General features: G+C 49.7%; 1 protein-coding gene across 2 annotated transcripts in view; it reads right to left on the reverse strand.

Annotated features, from left to right (window-relative positions):
• DRC11 (dynein regulatory complex subunit 11) overlaps positions 1–16,717 on the reverse strand; it is a 149,919-nt gene that overhangs the window by 62,144 nt on the left and 71,058 nt on the right. For both annotated transcript variants that reach the window (XM_076006077.1, XM_012754502.3), the window contains 2 exons: positions 14,916–15,053; positions 1,423–1,498 (listed from right to left, as the gene is read on the reverse strand). In XM_076006077.1, coding sequence (XP_075862192.1) covers positions 1,423–1,498; positions 14,916–15,053 — 214 coding nt within the window. The remainder of the gene's footprint in view (positions 1–1,422; positions 1,499–14,915; positions 15,054–16,717) is intronic.

Raw genomic sequence — 16,717 nt, forward strand, 5'->3', positions numbered from 1 at the left:
TATCTGACGTGTTTGAAGGCTGGGAAATTACCCTGAAGGCTGATGGCAGATATGTAGAACATGAAGCCAATGAGGGTTGCGGTAAGGACCACAAGATGACACAGGGAGCAGGGGCTTAAGTGGCATTACTGTTACAGACACACCTGCGTTCCAGGGGTGCCCCCAGCCAGGCCCGTGGCCCCCGGATTACTGTAACTCCCAGCCGTCACCCTAATTTATGCAAACTACCCAGTTTGTGCCACTATCCCCACCCCACCCGCTGCTGTGACACCCAGGCTATCATGCGCTGTTGGTGGCAGGTATCATCCTTGCGTCATCCAGGCTGGCACTGCGTCCGACACACTGGGGACACTCGATGTTTGCTGGATGACTATGGGAGTGAGCGAGTGTTTCTGACAGCAACTGCCCTGCACTGTCGCGTTTGGGGACAGCCGGCCTTCTGTCGGTGTCTGTGTTGTGAACATCAAATGAGATGAGCATGGGAAACAACACGCCTCGCACGCCTCGGGAACTCGATAAAGGCCAGGTCACCCATCTGACGCCTTTCTCCCCAGTGCAATGGACTGACAAGGCCTGCCCGAGTCGTCACTTCCTCTGGGCTCCCGGCCTGGACCAGTGCCCAGTGCACTGTGGGCCCCTGCCGCCAGTGGTGTGTGAGAGAGACTTCAGTGGTACACAGACATTTTCATCTCCCGTAATTAGCACATCGAGCCTATAGCTACGTTGACGTTGTTGCTTAGGGTGAGAATGCATTGGTGTGAAAACTGTGAGTGAATTTAAAAAATACATGAAGTCAAGAATAGTACCGGTGCTGCCCAGGTAAGACCGGGACTGGGAAGGGGGCAGGTGAGTGACTGACACTGGGAAACATTCTACTTCACATCCTCATTGCATTTTTCAGGAACTTACACAACAGCACCAAGGACCAGGGCTGTCTTGGCGGGTCATTCTGTGTTGGGATTTATCCTGAGGGTGGAGTAGAACCCAAGGAATTGGATAATAGTTCCAGGAAATTATCATGGAAATATTTGAAAGACCGATTCACAGGCCCGCAGATCCAGCCAGATTACAGCTGTGCTAATTATGCTCAACAACCCATAAAAGAAGCATGTGTCAGAATTTAGACACATGCCTCAGTCTTATAGGATGAAGACATTGTACTGTACATACGGTATTAATTTGCTTAGTCTAAACAATCTAGGAAATAACTTTCTTCCCTGTCACTAAGCTGAGAATGTTCAGTGGAAGTCTTACGAGTTCAAAAGGAGGATGTAGGTTTTGATGATGTTCTCATCCTATGTGTCTTGCTCTTTCACCAATTATACACTAGTGGCCTTTCATGATGGGGGATCTAACTCTTCCCCACATGTGGTGGGTAGACAGAGGGACGTCTCGCTTACCACGCAAGTCCTCCTAACTGACCTTTGTATATGTTATTTCCTTCCTCCATCGTCTGAAAGAAAACACTCGGTGACATTTTCCACTCCTCCTCTTCTTCCTGTACAAAGCAGAATAATATTTTTGTTAATTACAGGCACAGCTTATCTGCCAAGACCAGACAGTAAAGGGCATGTGCTGCGCTGACCAGGACAATGGTTTATGTCCCGCAGGCCCAGGCCCTGTCTCCTGGGCAGCTCGCCCTGGGCTGTCCCTGCAGGGAGGGCCGTCCACCGAGCAGGTGTGGGTGGTCCTGGCTCCCAGAGGTGTCTTGTGCTGGTGCCGGCTTTCCCTTCTCAGTGGCCTCCCTGTGGTACCTCGTGTCTCGCTTTGGTCCTGCCTCCTTCCTGGAGGCTCTGCTCCCTTCCTGGAGCCGGGGTCTAGCTAGCCTGTCCTGGGCCCCATGCCTCCCCAGGACAGAGACGCCCGACCATGTCGTCCTCAGGGGCCGACTGTGTGCACCAAGATGGGAGACGGCAGTGCCACCCACGGCCTGCACAGGCCACAGCTCTGCTCTGAGCCCCAGCACAACAGCCCTCTACCCTGGGCCACCAGGGTCCACCTGCTCCCAGTAGTGAGAGCCTGGCCTTGCAAACCCTCATCTCATGTTTCCAGGCAACAATGTTTATAGCGCACTCGATAGTCCGGTTTCTGATGACCAGTGTCATGGCCATGGCTACGCTCGGGAGGGGCAAAAGGGACGACGCTGGTCTGCATCACGTCCACGGGTCTCCGCAGCACTGCGCATCCTCCCGTGCAGCTCCCAGGGGAAGCAGACAGTGGGGTAACGTGAGCATCTCTCCAGTGGTGGCTTCCGGAGCACCCATGGCCCTGGCACCTGACGTGGCCCTCCTTTCCTGGGCTCCGGTGTCAGGCTCTAGGATGTGGTGGCCAAACACTGTGCGCCCTCACACCCTGGTGTTGAGCGTCTGGGCCTTGGATCTTGACGTCTTTCTCCTCTTTCTTCACTCCCCACGGCCAAGCAAGCCCCAAACCCCGCCTGTTTTTCCTTCTAAGCTTTCCTGGCAACCCCCACCCCCCAATGCCCAGTCCCGCTGCTCTGGCCCTTGTGCCCAGGGTGTCCAGCTCAGGGCCACCCCTTTCCTGCCAGCAGGGGCTTGTGGCAGACCTGGCCTCATGAAGGGCCCCTTTGAAGCCCCACAGTGGGGTCTGTTTGGAGCTCCCCAGAGGCTCCGTCCCCCAAAAGACGAAGGCCAAGCCTCTCAGCAGGCCGAGCACAGCCCTCCGTGGCGGTGTGGCCCCCAGACCAGGCTCCACCCGGCCTCTGCAGCTCTCGCCCCTGCCACTGCCCGCCCGCCCTGGTTCCTCACCACACAGAGAGGGTGCGGACAGCAGGGACGGCCCCGTAGAGCCCCAAACCTGGCACCTGTGCTTGTGTGCAACAGGCGTTTAACAAACACTTGTTGGATGAAACAAGAATAGAGAAAGTGCGCGTTCAATCCATCCATCGTCGTTGAGAAGATAAACAAAATGTGGTCTCTCCATACAGAGGAATATTTTGTTCTCTCGCAGAAAGGAACGGAGCTCTGACGGGCGCTGTGGCTCGCGTGCACCTTGCAAATGTCAGGGTGAGTGAGAGCGGCCCTGTTTGTACGGCCCTATGTGTGTGAAAACAGACAGGGCCACAGGGATAGAAGCAGATCAGTGGCTGCCAGGGGACGGGGTGGGGGGTGGAGAAGAGAGGGGTGGGGACAGGGTCTCCTTTAGGGGAGATGAAAACGTTCTAGAACTACACACATGTGATGGTTGCACGACAGTATAAATGTATGAAATGCCACTGAACTGTCCACTTTAAAATGGTTAATTTTATGTTATGTGAATTTTACCTCGATTTAAAAAAAATCCCATGTTCAACCTGAGAATTGCCACTCCCAGCCTGAGTCTCTGCTTTGCTATCTGGCCGCGACGCCACAGTCCACGGACGCCTGTCAGGGCGCAAGGGCCACGCGCTTCCGCCCAAAGTCTGCGCTGGGTCACGGCCCCTCCCCGCCTCCCTCATGGAGGATTTTGCCAGATCTGAGACCCCCGACCACCAGAAACACTGTTTCTTTAACTCGACTCACTTTTAAATGTGTGCTCTTTATTTATTTATGGTTTTGGAAGCATGGTTATCACCAACATAATTTATGCTCTTTAAAGAGGAAGCTCTCTAATACTATGGGGAAACCACAATGGATAGGTTGTTGGTTTTCTAACACGCATTAGAATAAAACACAACTACTGAATCCCAGAGGTCGGTCTGGAGCCACCCGGGCGATCCCCAGCGCGTGCCCACGTGCGGAGAAGCGCGGCGGCCACGGCACAGCCACAGCTGCACGGGAGAAGCTGCCGTGCATGCAGCGCGTGGCTGCGACCTCGTGCGTGCTCGCGCGTGCTCCGAGCGGCCCCAGCCCGAGGGAGCGCGAGTCTTGCCCCACCCAGGCATCTCTGGAGCTCTCCACGGGCTCCTGAGCTCATCACTTGCCAGCTGTCCTCCCTGTCCCCACCTGAGTCTCATCTGTGGCGGCCATGCTGGCCTCCTGGGCCACCTTCCGGCCTGTGCCGTGTCAAGGCTTTGCTTTTGCAGAGGAGGTTTTGCGGCAGTCCTTCGGGCAGGTATGTTTGCCAGGCCGCAGGCGGTGGGATGCCCTTGCTCTCCTGGAGCTTTCACAGGAGCAGGAAGACCGAGAAAGGAGTAACACAAGAGCTGCGAGGGGAGGCCCAGGGTGCCGGGGGATGGGCACTCTCACTGTGCGGAGGTGGGTGCCACGGAAGGCTGGAAACCGTAGCTCATGGAACACACAGGGGGCTGCGGCTGGCAGGGAAGCCCCTTGCCTTACAGAACCCGGGAGAAAACCTGCACCCAAAGTACCAAGAGGTTCGAAGCCTATGGAACAATTAACCCACCTGCCAGGACTCACGTTAAACCAAAACTCCCTGGCTAAGAGTCCCACCCAGGACACAATGCTCAGGGCTGGCGACTGCCCCATTCCCAGCTACCAAGAGACCCAGCTATTGAGAAAACCCTGCTAGAGAAGCAAGAAGAAGACCACTACTGGACAAATCTCGTCCCAGGAAAAAGATAATTCATAGATGGAAGAGAAATTTAAAACAACTCTTAATTGGTATTCTCAGAAATATGATTTGTTGTTGGGCATATTCTCACATTCTCTCTCTCTTTCCATGTGTCACTAGGGACTTAAGGACTCGTGAATCCTTATTACTTTTTAGTTAATGCGTTGCTATCCCTTGTTGCCATTACTGTTTTGGATCCCTGATTGTACTGTATTTGGCCTCTGGGAGCCCCTGTGGGTAGATGGGGGCAGGAGGGACGGGGAGGGCTCCAGGGAAGGGGAGCGTGGAGGGCAAAGTGTTTGCAGCAGAGGGACCAGCGCGCCTGAGTCTAGTGGAGGAGGCTGTTTCATCTGGACGACTGAGAGCATTCGCCAGCCAGGTGTACGTGCGTGGGGGGCACAGACCTAGGCTGGAGTGGGGGCAGAGGGGGAGGGGGTTGGGGGAGCAGCAGAGGGAGAGGAAGGGCTGGCCTTGGAAGAACCATGAGCTGTGCTCTTCAGAGAGCTTGAACTTGGTTTAAGAGCAGGAGCCTGGTGTGAACCGACCGGCCCGCTGGGGTATCACTCTGGCTTGTATGGGGGCGGGGGGGAGGCAGTGAGGGAATGGGTGCCTACGTTCTCTCTGACCACAGTTGCCTTCTCCCGTCTTCTTTGGAGGAAAATTCCTCTTAGGCCCAAGGCAAATGCACCCTCCTCTGTGAAGCGGTCTTGGGCTCTCCCAGGTGAAAAAGACCCCTTGCTCTGCAGGATTTGCTTATACTTCCTGGCACCTGTTTCTCTGTACACGTGACTGCTAATGTGTGACTGTCTTAACTGCTCTCTCAGGCTGTGTGACCCCCTCCTGGAGAGGGTTCCACCTGGCTGGCATGTCGGACCCTGTGCAGAACCAGCACAGAGCCGTGCACGGAACAGGTGTTGAAGGCGTGTAAGTGAAAGTAAAATTTATAGGTCTATTTGTACAGCTTCATTTCTATAGTAAATATAAAGATTCTCAAGGGGAAAGGCATTGCAAGGCTGGTTCTGGAAACAGCTAATCCTGCTAATACAGAACAGCAAAAGCCACACACTCCGTGACTGTCACGGCACAGCCTTCCACGTGGCTGATGGCAGCAGTGGCAGTCACTTTTTAACTGCGGAAGAAAGCACAGAGGAAACTTTGTTTTCCATTTTAAATATATTTTTCTTTGCTAAACAGTCTGGAAGTTTATTTGATGTATCCCTTTCTTTGGTTTCTGTTTTAAACATGTTATATTTTGCCCATTTTGACAGTTATTGGTGGAGAAAAATTCCACAAGGAAGACTGAATCCACTATCTCAATCCCACAGTCTTTTTTTTCCTTTTTTTTTTCTGACTCTGTCACTGTGCTGGGGCCAGACAAGTGCACTCAGCGCTCTGCCGCGGTGCCTGCCTTTCCCGACGGAGATTTCTCCGCCACCACGCCCACCTGCCCCAGCTCAGCCAAGAGGCCGCAGGCTGTTCTGAACACAGGGAGGCTCTGTCCGAGGAGCCGGACTGGCTGCCCTGCTCAGCAGGCAGGCGGCCGCAGTCACACTGACTCCGAACCACTGCCCGCTGGGAGTGAGGCGGATGCTGGCTGCCCACATCTTCTCAGAGAAGGAGGTGGCAGAGGAGCTGGCCCCAGGGGACCTCTTCCTGAGGACTCCCTCCTCCTGCCATGCCTGCTGGGCTGCTTGGCCTTGAACCCTCCACGCTCCCAACCCCGTTGCATCCCAGCTGACCTGAGCAAGCCCGTGTTCTTGCCACCCAACAAGTCCAGAGTCCCAATAAGGAACCCAAGCCCAGACACGCCCCAGCCCTTCTGTCCACTCAGCCCTCTGCACATGCGTCAGGGATGCCCAGGTGGGGACAGCAGCTCCTTCAAGCCACCCTCTGAACCCTCCTGCTGGCCGATGGCAGAGCCACTCTGTACGTTTTGCAAAAACAAACCACCTCCCCCCCGAAAACAAACCAATGCTTATTAATTGCCCAAATGATACCATCACAATGCCAGAGAAAATTTTAAAATCAAAGGGAAAAAAAATCAGCCATATCACCATCACTGTCACCTTTGTTCGATGAACTCTGCATTCTCCTCTTTCCTTGTCTGTGTGCATATGTGATGCCTGTCTGCTGCAGCACAGCGTGATCACATCTCCACATGGGGAAAGGGCCACGGCAGCCCTCGGGGCCTCTTCCACAGGGGCACTGGTCCCAGCCACAAGGCTCTGCCCTCATGGCCTGGTCACCTCCAGGGGCCTCAAAATTCTTATGTTGAAACCTGATCACCTCCTAGCACCATCATATTGGCGATTAGGTTTCAACATAGGAATTTCAGGGAGACACAAACATTCAGAACATAGGCTCTAACAAAGGTCACAGTTTCTTATGTCTCCTCTCATTGACTTCATGCTCCTGCGGTGCAGTGTTTACTCACGTCCCACTCATACCTCCATGGCTTTCCCTGCTGCTGGCTGGCTGAGTACCGAGCAAGCGAGAGGGGTGTGTTATCAGTCCTCCGCTTGGCCCCAGCAGCACACCACATCTGTGGTTTGCAGCACCTAGCTTTCTTCTCTGTTTTGCAAATTGAGTCATTTCCATAGCTCCAGTCACCTGAGGCTCCCTTTCCCAAGGACACCTCAAACAGCCAGCCGCTGTTTGAGGCTGAGATCCAGCCGCTGGCTCCGTGGTGCTTCTAAGACGCTCAACCACACAGACAGCTTCTCCAGTTGCTTTCAGATCAGCTCCCTGTTTTCTCCCCATGGCCCGATCAATTACAAATCACTCAGGACAAAACAGTTGTTCGGTAGGAATAAGCTGATGGAGGCCTTTCCGTGCACTTTGCAGATTACAGCACGTCCCCTTTATCCACAGGGGATACTCTCCGAGACCCCCGGTGCAGGTCCAAAACCGCGGACAGTACCCAACCCCATATACGCTTTGTGGGTACGCTGGCCAGCAGATGATTCACATCCTGGGCGGGACGGAGCAGGATGGCTCGAGCTTTCATCACGCTACTCAGAATGCCTTGAGATTTAAAACGGATGAATTGTTTATTTCTGGAATTTTTTCATTTAATATTTACAGGCCACCCTTGACTGTGGGTAACCGAAACCTTGGAAAGTGAAACCCCAGATAAGGGGGGGGGGCTATGTATATTTATCAAGGCGATTTCCTGAAACTGACCATTTCTAGTAGGTCTACTGTGTGAACTTTGCCCTTACACAGCACAGATGAACGCTGCAGAATATTTTTAACTTTCTTTACTCAGAGTCAACGAGCTACACCGAGAGATGTAGAGATGACAATGCAGAGGAATGTTTCCAAAAGAGGGTTCATGGTCAGATATTTTATCCTCGGTGTTTGACTTAGTGAAATGAGGAGGGCGGTCAGAGATAAACTGTGTTCCGTCTCAAATGTTAACTATTAAGATAATTTCCCGCCTGGCTTTAAAGAGTGACTCAAATGCATGAGGGTTCCGTTGAAAATGTTCTGCTGCCACACACGTGTGTCTGAAGTAGGCTGTTGAGGGATGGTTGACATCTCACGTTGGTAGGCATGTGGAAGAATTCAAACAGGGCGGCGACTGTGACATTTCCAGCAATGAGGGTATACATTTTGGCATACATCTGTTAACGTGCAAGTTCAAATGTCAGACTGACCTCTCAGCGCCTGCAGATTACCTGCTCCCGCCCTCGGGGGTCTGTCGCGGGGGTGGGCAGGGGTCGACCAGTGATTTCGAAGAGACTGACCATTTCTCACTGAACTGATGAAAGAGGGACAATAATGCCCTTCTCTAGATTCGGAAGTAAAAGACAGTCCAGAAACTCTCATGGCTCAAAACTCCATTTTAAAATAAAAACACACCCAACGACGTGATAGCTCGTGGAATTTAACTTGAAAAAAAATCAAGCGTCTCATAACTATTTTTGAGCTTGCATTTAGAACATCACTTTAGTTTTCTGCTCATAAGTTTCCATCAACAATGGGAAATCAAAGTTCTTCCTGCCTTTTAGGGCTTCAGAGTGCTTTTCTTCCCACACAAAAGAAATATGACAGATCTGAGAGAATCTATGATGTGAAGTCTAAATACGTGGAGCCGTGTCCTGAACACACCTGTCCCACTTTTCCTTGATGGTACCCGTGTTTAAGGAACAGACCACGTTTCTTGCATGGGCCAAGAGACCCAGCTGGCTGCTGGCTCAGTGCCCAGGCCTTTGTCCGTGGCTGGAACCCACGCCACTGGCTCCTGGGCTCTCAGGCCTTGAACTACACCAGCGGCCCTCCCAGGTCTCCAGCTCCCGGCTGGCAGACGTGGGACTGCTCAGCCTCCAGGAGCGCGTGGACCCTGCCTTATAATGGATCTCCTTACATACAACGACAAAAGGACACCCAGAACATGCATACCGAGCATGCATGCATGCTATTGGTTCTGTTTCTCTGGAGAACTGGACCACTCCGGTTTCTCAAGCGTTCTCCTTGACCATTCTGCAGCAGTTGACACCAGGGGTCACCTCTCTTTAAAGAATCTCCCTACTGCCTCCATCATATCCTCAGTTCTCTCTCTTGCGGTGGGTGGACCAAGAAGACAGTCTTTCCAGAAATGCATGTAGTTGGGAGACTCGATAGGAACTTGGCTTGCTGAATTCCTTCCTGCCTTCCATGCTGTCTCGCTGGTTTCGTCCCTTCCTCCTGAGGCCATGAGTGGTGTAACTGAGACTCTGCACCTGACACCCTCGCTGCTTCCCTGCAGCTCACCCCAGCCCTGCACAGCAGGGGCTCGCCTGTGCAGGGGTGAGTCCTACCCACACTACCAGGCTTCATCTTGCCCAAGTTTGCCCTGAAGAGACAATGGTTTGACTACGTAGTTCTAAAGCCAGCCCTGACCTTCTGTCCTCATTCTCACCACTGCTCCACTCCAGACGCTTGGCATCCGCCTCGACTCCTTGGTCTCTCCTGTTCCTTCCACACCCAGTCAGCCAGGCCAGTCGTCCTTGATGTCTCTCACACCCGTTCCATCTTTTTATAGCCAGTACGTCCACTCTAGGGCAGGCCTTCATCTGAGCCTTTGCTCATCCCTTCAGAAAGACTGACTGCATAGCTCTTGAGTCCCAGTGCTGTTAGAGGTGCCTGCCGACCAGAGTTTAGGGTCAGCCTGGCTGTTGTGGGGAACAGAATGCAGGAGAAGAGGTGGAGGCATGGACCTGGAGGCTGGCATAGTGTCCCCGAGGGGCAATGATGCCTCGTGGCCAGGTGGTAGCTGTGCAGATGGGGAGATGCGGGTAGACTTGGCTCTAAGTGTAGACTCCTGAAAGAGTCTCCCCACTGACACCCCATATTCTCTGTGAAGCCTCCCCTGTTGTCTCCAGCACTTAGAGATCATTGTTCTTTTCTGGTCTGTGGTGCTTCTGCTGGCCCAGCACCTGTGCAACCAGACATGGCCTTTTCTAAGCAGTGGTTTTTGGGATTTTTTACAGAGAAGGACCCCTTGAAAATATGATGAGAGTTCACACACTGTTTCCCCAGGAGAACGCACTTTGCCATAACAGTTTACGTACAAGTTCAGGGGGTCTAACCACCAGGCTGAGGACCTCCATTCTCCCCCCAGCCCGCAGTCCAGCCTCTCATGTCTTCATGCCTTCTTCCCTTTCTGCATTTCGGTGACACAGAGTATGCTCGATATCTACCTGTCCATGATGGCATCCTCTTTCCTGATGGTATCCTTTGGAAATGACAACACCCATGTTTCCATCTTTGTGAAGTTATGCAAAATTTGGCTTGAAATGCTCTAAAATAATTTAAGAATGTGGTTGGCTCAATAGTCCAGTATGGAGCACCTCTTTGGGCCCAGGATTGGAGAGGAGGCGCTGTGGGCAGTGACATGCCTGGTGACTCTGCAGATAAATACATTCTTTGAAAGTGAATTGTGCTGGCTAGAGGTCCGAGAATCTTTCCAGAATTTACCACTAAGTTCAGTCATTTCATGCCTGGACTGAATTTAAAGAAGACTCTTTAGTGTTCATGTGATCATGTGTTATGACAGGTCAAGACCACTTTAAATAGTTCCAAATGGTTTAACATGTGGCTCGGAAGATAACAGAGAAGACGGTTGTAAAGATGGATTGCATGGCGTTCCATGTCTGTTATTTTTGTTTCCAAAGCCAGCGTGAGGTCTACGCAACTGTGAGGCAAATGAGATTACTTCAGTATTGAAAGCACATTTGCAGGACTGCTAGGGCTTTGCAGGAAATACTGGCACTAGCTTTCTCCTCTATTAAAGTGCTGCAGGCAGGGGCGCCCTCATCAGCAATCCTCAACGATTTGGGATTTAAAACCAACGATTCAAAAGAAAGACTATTTTTTTTACTGTTACGTTTTGAGCATTTTTTATATACTCTAGGTACTAGTCCTTTGTCAGACAGATACGTCTGCAAATATTTTCTTGTCTTTTTCATCTTCTTCACTGGGTCTTCACAGAATAAAATTTTTGATTTTGATGAAGTCCAATTTATTAATGTTTCCTTTTATGGATCCTGCTTTTGGTGTCTAGTCTAACTCTTGCCTAGTCCTAGATCCTGAAGGTTTTTTCCTGTGTTTTAATATCAAGGTTTCATAGTTCTGTATGTAAGCCCATGACCCATTTGAGTTAATACTTGCATAAGGTGTGAAGTTTAGGTAGAGATCCGTTTTCTTGCCTAGGGATAAAAGACTACTTTTTGGAAGCTCCCCTTTGAATGTGCTTATTATGCTTTTATATTTTCCCTTCCATTAGCCCTAACCTGAAGATGAAAATTCCTGGATTGCTCTATTTTCTTTTGTCTTTCAGCATCTCAGGACGGAGGGGCTCCAGATGGATCTGTATAAGGAATTAAAAACTTTCATATCTTTAGTGTTAAACCGCTTTGCCAACGTTCTTGACGATCAAATGAATGCAAGATCATTAATCACTAACTTTTTATCTTAAAAAGGCCTGTGTACAATTGCAGAGATCTGCCACGACAACCCTGCTAGCCCCATAATAAATTGGAAATTCAAGCAGAGACACTGATCCATTGTGAAATTCAACTAAAGCACCCAGTGGCCCTCATGACTTTTTTTGCACTTATATATATTTTTTCATATTTATGCTAATCTGTAACTATATCATGGATTTGGGAAGCTTTCAACTTTCTACCTGCATGATATTTTAAAAAGAGTCTATTTTCCATTTAAAGAGGTCAGTTGAAATATTCAGATAATCCTATTTGTTTTTTTATACGAGGTCTTTCCCAAGTTTTCTGCGATTGTATATAAGGGACTAGGAACTGATTAATTATAAAAATACCCAAAGAATAATCACTCAGCTGGGCCACTATGAGAGGGACAGGGGTGAGTCAGCATCTACTGACTACTTTCCTCTACCCTGCCCTGTCCTCTAGCCATGGTGAATGCAGATGTCTTTTTCTACAGGTCAAAAGTGCCGATTCTCACACAAAGATTTGAATAGCTGGTCTCTGGAAGGATTTGAGATGCTCTTGGATTAATTCCAGAAGAAGACTTTTAAGAGTCCATGGAAAAGATAATCTGATCTCTAAGAACTATAGCACATAATTTAAATATATCCATTTTTATTAGCGATTACTATTTCTTTTTTTAATAATCACATTGTCACTTTATAGGTCTGTGCTTTTCATGAATAAATTCATTTCTAAGTGATTCTGAAGGGTTTTCCTCTTCATTTGCAAGAACTTCATAAATGCTGATGTTCTCAAACTTTGCTTTTTTGTTCAGAACTGTTCATTGCTAAGTGACTTTTTAATAGCTAGTTAGTAAAATACCTTCACTCGACAAAGACCATACTGTGTGGCTGGTAATTGCAGAGTTATGTGGAGCAAGCTTCACTAATAGCGAGTTTTCAATTTGCAAGTGTAAAGCTCCTTCATGCATATTTAGAGGAAGGGATGCTTAGAATAAAATTAAAATTCTTCCGACTCTCCTTATTCTTGGGCGTTTATTCAAAATTATCTTGCAGAGTAAGAGGAGAATTTTAGAAATGCACTGTGTTAAGTTTTTTTTCCTGAACAAGTTAGAACTTTTGGTGTACAGGCAGAACAGCGAGGCAGTAGGTGGTCTCATGGGTTGGGCTCCCTGGAGTCACTCGGATGGAGACCGTGCAGGGGTCTGCTGGGAACACCACCCGTGAGGAAGGGAGCGAGGGAAGCAGCCCTGGGCAGAGGGAGAAGCTGAACTGTGATGCAACTGCAAGAAAGCCGCCAGCCGGTCCTGCAGGAGAACCCTTCCGAGTCAGCCCGGCAAGGCGAGGGGCTGGGCTTTGGCGCTAGCCCGAGACTGTCCTTGGATGCGGGCTGCCCCGGGAGGGGTGGAACCTCATCTGGAGACGCTCCCTTAGAACAGAGCGGTTCTGGGGAGGGACTTAGCTGTGAGCTGTCAGCACCGACATCCTGGGTAGCTGGGTGATTGAGTGCCTCGGGCCTGAGGGGCATCCGGCGCCCACGTCAGCATCCACGGCCTGGGGACAGGGCTGTGCTCCGAATGAGCAGCAGGGGGTCTCTCCTCTTTTGTTCATGCACTTATTTTTTTTCTCATATTTATGTTAATTTGTAACTCTCTCATGGACTTGGGAAGCTTCCAACTTTCTACCTGCATGATATTTTAAAAAGAATCTATGTTCCACTTGAAGAGGTTAGTTGAAATATTCAGATAATCCTATTTGTTTTCTTACGTGAGACCTTTCCCAGGTTTTCTGGGATTGTATCTGTGGGACTGGCGACTGATCAATTATGAAAATGCCCAAACGGTGAACAACAACGGGACGTGGCTAGAGACTTGGACGAGAGAAACGGAGCAGCGGGAGGCCGGCTGCTGCTCACGGCGGCGCAGGAGGCGGGGAGGCGAGAGGGATAATCTCCTCCAGCTGGCAGCGCAGTCATGCCGAGGGATTCCAAACAAAACACTGGCTTTTACCACCATCGCCAACACCCTGCGTTCACGCCAACCCTGGGCGCTGTCACTCACGTTCACTATCACCCTTTCCCCCTTGCCCACGCCCTCGACTCAAGGAGCTCACCCTCCCCGAGGGCGCAGTCTGTGCCACGTCTCTCTCTGTGACCTGGCGCCAGAGTTCCCAGACACGGTCTGCCCGGCCCCGTCGAGTCGCTTCCCCCAGAGAGAAGTCTGCGAGCCTGAGTGTCGTCAGAGCCCGGCCGGGCAACGCGAGACGCGTGGCCGTTGCTGCCTGGGCTGGAGCTGGGTCCCCGCCTCTGGACAGAGACACGGTGGCCTGTGACCCACAGATATCCACTCCAGAGGGCTGATTCAGATTAGAGTCACAGCGGGGCAGGATCTCTAAGGACCCACTCTTCAGAGTTGATTCGGATTAGATTTTTTTCGGGCAGCATGAAGTGGTATATCTGCCTGCAACTCTAAACTCAGACATGCTTTAGGGTGATGCCACCTCCACGCCTGAGCTCCACTCCCCATAGGGAGGGTTTCTGCTGGGAGCACACGGCAGCCCTGGGAATGTGGGTCTGCCCCGCTGCCACTGCTGCACCCCAGGTGAAGGCATCCGGGAAGCCCACCCCACCTCGGCTTCAACCCCACCACACAAGGGAAGGCATGGTCCAAAGTGACGCTGTGTGAACCCTGATTTCCTTTGGGAAAAACAATACTTCTGGTAAAATATATCCCAGATGCCAACATTCAATGACAAATTTGAGCGAACACATGTTGTTTAAATTAGATACAGTCATTTCGACTTTCCAGTGGTTACTTGGTTTGTCAAACATTTTTCTTCTCTCTACCCTTGAGGAAGCTCAAGTGGGATAATTTAAATTCAAAGAGTCTCCTATAAATATATACAACTATTATGTGCTCATAATAATTAAAAGTAAAAAGTAAAAAAAAAAAGTTTGTAATCTCTCCAGTTTTCCACAGTCCCCACCACTCCCTATTGCACTCCCAGCCGGCTTTTATTCACGTGATTTACAAGGTTGTTCACAATACCAATTAAGCGTGTCCATTGCTTGCTAGTCTGGTAGGTTCTGTGTGGCCCCTATTTGAGATCTATCTATAACATATCTCTCTGTGCCTCAGCTCTGCCCTTTAGGTGAATTAAATAAAAATCACTTCCTCTCTCTCAAAGAAAATGAAAGTATCACATATGCCAATAAACATGTAAAGTATCTGAGTTGTTGAGACCACGATTTATTCTAATAGATATTTATAAGCTATAGAAAAGATGGGAATGAATTGTCAATCAACATAAATCAAAAAAACTGTTGGTAGATAGAATGGTTCCCTAGGAAATAAACGACGGCAAATAGTCCAACGATTCAAAGCAAAAAAAAAAAAAAATCACTAACAAGAAAATAAAATCAAATTTCTAAAATTCCACATAAATTCTTTACCTTAGACTTTTCCTTCTTTTCCTTCATTAATTTCCTTTCCTTCTCTTTCTTGGCTTTCTTGGGGGTTTTTCCCTTTTCGCCCTTTTTCTTTTTGCCTCTTTCATCCTCTTCTTGTTTTGCAATAATATCATCAATAACCTGGTAAGAAACACAATAATCAGCGTATTGAAATAGAGCCCGATCAAGAGGAGGACTGTCTTTCCTGTCTGAAAGGAAGTGTTTGTGCCGGTTGGGGTCACACTGCTGCCCTGCTCTGGCTGACCCCTTCTGGGCATGGCGGGGCTGCCCACCTGCCCTGCACCTGTGGTCAGATTCACCTGACGGAGGCAGCCATCGGCTCTCAGGGGCAGATGGAGAGAGGCTGGACACTTCTGAGCCCAGTTCCCTCCACAGACCCTAGAGGAGGTCACAGCTTCCTCGACATCTCAGCAGCACTTGGACGTGCCAGCCCTGCCCACGACTCGTCAAAATCCACACTGGGGATGTTTCTGTTTCCTGCCTGGACTCTGACGGCAGCAGCTGCTCCTGTGATATTAGTAACTTCCCTGTCCTGTGAAGGACCATGCGTCTCTTCTCAGAGTTGGAGTCTTTTACCTGTGATTTAATTTCTATTTCCTACAGTGACAAAAGACCATTTATTCTCCTAAGATTTAAAATATTTGCTAAGAAGTACCTGGTTCATGTAAGATTAGCACCTGGACTGGAGAATTAGTATAGATTTGTAAAAAAGCATATAATTCAGTTCGAGACAACAGGTGCTTATTGGGCACTCACTGCTACCCGGAGCTGTGAATTCTGGGAGGTGGAAAGGTGGCCCTGACAGGCAAACTTCCTGTGTGGCCCCAGGGCTCTGCCCATCACTGGTCCTGTGGCTAAGACAAGCTGCATAACCTACCGAGACTCAGTTGCCTCTGCTTTGCCCCGTTTTATGGCTAAAGGAGGTGGGCACAGAGTTCAGGAACTCGGCCAAGGACACACAGCTAGTAAGTAGCTGATCTGGGATTTAAACCAGGATGAATCTCATAACGTAGAAAGAAAAGAGGCAAGATGCGAAAGAATATGCGTGAATTCATTCTACAGCCTACCGTCAAATTAACAATTCATACGCCACGGTCTCAGGTACGCACATATGTAGCCCAAGCATAAAGGAATATAAGGGAACAACAAACTCCAAATTCGGTGCAGTGGTTACCTCTGAAGACAGGGCAAGGATTGCAATGAAAAATAGGGGTGGGAGACAAGGCTAACATCACTTGACCTCCAGTGTGTGTTGTGATCAACCTTCTTCCTGTGGAAACTCTTGTTAGTGACTTCCCAAGATGCTCAAGTTTATTTTTTAGTATTATATTTTTGATATTTATACCTATGTTGTTCTTAAGAGCTTAGTTTATAATGTTTAAAGCATAAACAAAATAGCTTCATTATGAACAAAGCAAGGTATTTTAGCACCACCTGGACTTTAACAAAGGAAACTACAGTCAGTGTGCCCAGAAGACAGCAACTTCACACTGCCCAGAGCCCGCGCCCCCGGGGGCGAGTGAAGACTTTGGTGGGTGAGGCTCAGGAAGGATGCATTAGGGAAGCGGAGACGTGACATGTGTTGTGCACATTATTTGGCAATAAAAAGGGTGTTTTTAGACTGAAGTAAAGTTCCCTTGTTGTCCAAATAGCAATGTTTTCCTTGGGGATCAGTCTTCCCTCGACTCTTGGAATCAAGGCACGGCTGCTCAGGTCTGTGATGTTCTGGAACACCTATAGAATATGGACATTTTTTTGGTCCTTAGAAGACTGGAAATTTTCAA

The sequence above is a fragment of the Microcebus murinus genome, chromosome 8, assembly GCF_040939455.1.
Source record: "Microcebus murinus isolate Inina chromosome 8, M.murinus_Inina_mat1.0, whole genome shotgun sequence".
Lineage (NCBI taxonomy): Eukaryota > Metazoa > Chordata > Mammalia > Primates > Cheirogaleidae > Microcebus > Microcebus murinus.